At 37.9% G+C, this 4,765-nt stretch overlaps 1 protein-coding gene across 1 annotated transcript in view; it reads right to left on the reverse strand.

Annotated features, from left to right (window-relative positions):
• The window catches only part of LOC109858076 (rhythmically expressed gene 5 protein), an 8,347-nt gene extending 7,664 nt beyond the window's left edge, over positions 1-683 (reverse strand). Inside the window, exon 1 of the mRNA XM_020434972.1 lies at positions 284-683. Within this exon, the coding sequence (XP_020290561.1) occupies positions 284-406 (123 nt within the window). The 5' untranslated portion in view covers positions 407-683. The remainder of the gene's footprint in view (positions 1-283) is intronic.
• Between the last annotated feature and the right edge of the window lie 4,082 nt (positions 684-4,765).

The following is a 4,765-nucleotide window of genomic DNA, read 5'->3' on the forward strand; positions in this document are numbered from 1 at the left end:
GAAAAAGACTATATTCTTAAATTAAGAATATATTCTTAAATAAAGAATATATTTTTAATTTCAGAAGAATATCATCTAAAATCTTTAAGAAGATTTTTTAAGTATAAAATCTTCTACTTACGAGAATATAATTTTTTCGGTGTAGGCTCAAGATAGGCTCTGATAGGCTCAAAGTAGGAGTAAGAAAAAAAAGTAGATGCTACTTTGACGCTGCTATACGTCCGAAATTTTCTTTTTTCTTGTAAAGTAGGGTTTAAACTTCGAATCGGGTTGTGGTACTCACTTTTTCATCCCTCGAGAGAAATTCCCACATGGGTATCGCCGAGCCGGTGACCCGCGTCGTCACGCAGCAGCCCAGCAGAATGCAGACGGCAATCTTCCCGATAAAGGACCTGCTGGTCATCATCGTGATTTGCGCTTCTTCTTAATTCGCGTCTCGCGCGCGTGCACGTCTTTTCCACGTCGCGACACTTCAGCGATATCACACGCGTGAACAATCGTCACCGATTGTCATCAAACAATCGACTGAACGGATCGACCACGAGCGCTTCTCTCTCTCTTTCTCTGATCTCGCACGAGAATACCGCCTGACGATCTCGCAATCGCCCGATACACACTGAATCCTGGATCACGACCGCCGCTTCGTTTTATGGTTCGCGGGTCTGCGCGTCACACAGTGGCGACCACGTGCCCCCAGGTGCCCCCACTTTGTGATGTTCCCCATCCGGGTATTTCGTGTATATACGTCAGTATACACGAGGAGTCAGAGTCCACAGAATCCGGAACATATATTTACGCGCTCTAGGAAATCACGCTGACGCGACACCGGTATGCAGAGATCGCACAAAAAGAAAAAAAAGACACATTCCTCGTAATTTTATTCGGCGCCGCGTCAAATTCTTTCACACACACACACACACTAGATTCGAGAGAAAAGCTTGCGGTTAAAATGTGTGTGATCATTTATATTATTTATAATTAATCTATATTTTTTTTTTTCATTTCGCGCGTATCTATATTGCTGCAATTAAATGGTATTTTTTTTTTTATCACCGACTGTCGCACCTAAAGTTATTCTCGGATATCTATTATCAAAGATACTCATTATCAATGCAACAGAAGAATAGAAAAAAGCTGCAAACGTTATATGTAAATAAAACAGTGAGTAATGCGTACGATGATATTGTTAAAAAAACTTCTTTAAAAAACCTAAAGAAAGAGAGAGAGAAAGAGAGAGAGAGAGAGAGAGAGAGAGAGAGAGAGAGAGAGAGAGAGAGAGAATAAAGAATATAAACAAAAAGATTCTACTTAAAAGATCTTTTAAGTAGATTAACGTTAATTCAATTAATTTGCACGTACACATTCGAATACACGCAATTTGTGGCTGCACACACAGGCTTAATATATTCGGACCACGTGTAAGTTATTTTTTAGTATTTACGCGCGCTCTTCGGAGGAAATCCCTGACGGGAACAAGCATGCAAAAGAGCGCGCGTTTCTTAATTTTATTCGGCGCCGCGTCTCGAAATTCCTCTGCACGTGCGGGAAGGCGGGGACGGCGAAGTCGAAGAAAGTTATTTTCTTCAAGCTAGAGTGAAATGTGAATCGGGGGAATTTGCTGCAACTATACGAATGCGCTTGAAATACAATTGTTGAGCGAGACGAACCGGAAATTTTTGCCGTATACAAATGTAATTGCTTGAAAATAATCGCGCGTTTCACGCACGTTATTTGATTATATTTACGCGTTCTAGATGAACACGCCGACGCGACGAAAGTATGCGGAGAACGCAAAAAACGCGCTCGTTAATTTCGTCCGGCGCCACGACGGCATTCCTGCGCGAATCACGGTAAAACGATTTTATTTCTATAGGATCGGAATAACCAACACCTTTTCCCGAGTCGAAATTTAACGTCTACATTGAACCTCAATTTTTCTTTTTTTACGTAGGAGTAAGAGAGAAAGTAGATCTTACTTTGACGCTGCTATACGTCCGAAATTTCCTTTTTTTCTGCTAAAGTTTTAAAGTAGGGTTTAATTCTTAGATCAGACTGCGCATTGCAGGCTCTGATAGACTCAAAATAAGCTCTAATAGGCTCAAAGTAGGAGTAAGAAAAAAAGTAGATGCTACTTTGACGCTGCTATACGTCCGAAATTTCCTTTTTTCAAAAATTGAGGTTCAATGTAGACGCTAAATTTCGACTCGGGTTGATAATAAACTCTTTCTCCTTCTCTCTCTCTCTCTCTTTCTCTCTCTCTGTCGCTCTCGTTTAAAATAAATTTTAATACAATTTCAATAAAATTTTATTGCGCATTATCGTAACAGTAAGAAAACACTCTGAGGAAAATTCGTAGTTAAATAATTTTTTTTTATAGACAGTCCTTTAAAAAGAAGACTTTGGACCGAGTTCAACATCTCGTTCCGCGCATCTGGTTTCGAAGCAGAATCGCGATTACACTTTGCAAAAAGAAGATGAGTCTGTGAGAAAGGGCCTCGACCGGTTCTTCCATCGCCCGTACGCGTATTCTCCAGACAGGTGCTTTAGCTCTCGAGCCCTGCGGGCAAATCTTCTCTCGTATCTGTTATTACAAACGCTACAAGGTTTTAAAAAGTTGTTTTTATAGACATTTTACAATCATTTGAGTGCTTCATTACGTCATCAAGTCCATCGCACTTTGTACGGAAAGTTTTTGATAACCATCCAATAAAGTGTACGACGACGTGCATGCAAGTGAGTCGCGCGCGTTATTCGAACAACATATATATATAAACAGACGAGATAATTCTATGTCATCAATTATCGAAGATGTTCGTTAAGATAAATACAAGATTTATTAAAACCAATTAAAAATATCTATAAATATTGTCATAAATGATTGAATAAAATTAACACGAGTCGTCGAACCGCGTCAAATCGTTGACTTCTTACCGGGGTACATTGAGAAAAAAATACTATTAACTCAACTAAATGCGTTTAGTTGAGTTTCAGTTTGTTTGTCTGAAATACTTGGTTTTTTAATTCAAGCATATGATAATAAAGATAACAAATTCGTATAAGTTGAATTAACAATAGTGGTAATGAACATATTTAATTTACTAAATCATGAATTGTTTTGTCGAACATAAGTTGTGATAATTTCAAATAAAAGATACTGTTAAAAAAGATAAAATAGGCAATTCTCATTTACTTTAATTGAATTTAATCTGAATTTCTTTGTAACTACCCGAGTCGAAATTTAGCGTCTACATTGAACCTCAATTCCTTTTTTTTTATGTAGGAGTAAGAGAGAAAGTAGATCCTACTTTGGCGCTGCTATACATCCAAAATTTCTTTTTTTTCTGCTAAAGTTTTAAAGTAAGGTTCAATTCTCAGATCAGGCTGCGCATTGCAGGCTCTGATAGGCTCAAAATAGACTCTGATAGGCTCAAAGTAGGAGTAAGAAAAAAAGTAGATGCTACTTTGACGTCCGAAATTTTTTTTTTTTCAAAAATTGAGGTTCAATGTAGACACTAAATTTCGACTCGGGTAAGTATTTCATTTAATCAAAACTGCTTATTTTTATAAGCAGACAAAATATTGTGTTGTCCTATTGTGTTGTACATTCAAAGCTACCTGTATATTTAAGCAAATTATAATTTTGTTAAAACAACTAAATTGTCTTTCGGTATAATCTAATTATTACATCTATTGAAACATGATATCTTCTTACATTAATCAATATTTTATTGACAGCCCGTGACCGCTGCATATAGGTGAATCGAATTTTGTTACTTCACCAACTTTTTTTTCTCAGTGTATAATATATATACGCTCTTCTCTCTTTCAATAAAAAATCTTGTTCTTCCGCGATGTAGTTCGTGAAAGCACGAGCCGACTGTACGTACGTACATTGTGTGGCGATTAATCGCGAGCGAGTAACACATCGGTTAAATCAAGCGTGTGACGGGAGTATCAATTAAAAGCGACACCGATTGTGTCGCCCGCATGCGATCGCATCGGGCGATGCTTGTCCAGGAAGGTGAAGCGTAACAATTCGTAACAACTGCGCGCGCATAACACTCGTTGTGTTATTTATTCGTTGCTGCGCTCGTAGCATACATAAATAAAATTTGTACATCATTTCCCAATTGCACTTTCACATTTGTCTCTTCGCAAACCGTGTACGGCGAACGCATTTCGTTCGAATTTAAACTTATGGGCGACATAAACTCGAATTCGATCAATCGAGCATCGACTTTGAAAAAAATCTACTTTTCAGTGCGCGATATTGTTCAATTTAGTCAATTTTGATCTTCTTCCAATGCCGAGAAATTTGCTGAAATAATAAATACAAAAAATGGTAACATAAGTTTCTTTCGGACGTTTTTGTTTGTTGTAAAAAAATTACCGACAACACGCGCGAATCAAAAAAACCATTGCCGCAAGCAATTATTCTTGTTCCACAAAGTAACAAATCAATCATTGCAACGTCAATATAAAATAATATCGTTTTGATTTTGTTCAGAAAATAAAGTGCGTATAGAATGTGTTTTATCTTCGGAGATTTAAATTGAAGTTTTCACGCGCACGGCGCGCGGCGTAATTTCACGGCGCGGGCATTTGCGGAATGCGTGTGCATATACAGGGTGTCCCAGAATGGCCGTACAATCTCTCGTAGGCAGGTAGAAGGAGTAAAACTGAGTCGAAAAGTCTTATACCATTTTGCTAGATTCGCAATAGTTACTGAGATTTTAATTAACAAAGATCCGCGAATAAGCATGCA

Source organism: Pseudomyrmex gracilis, unplaced genomic scaffold (assembly GCF_002006095.1).
Source record: "Pseudomyrmex gracilis isolate BER0280 unplaced genomic scaffold, ASM200609v1 scaffold_186, whole genome shotgun sequence".
Taxonomy (NCBI): Eukaryota; Metazoa; Arthropoda; class Insecta; order Hymenoptera; family Formicidae; genus Pseudomyrmex; species Pseudomyrmex gracilis.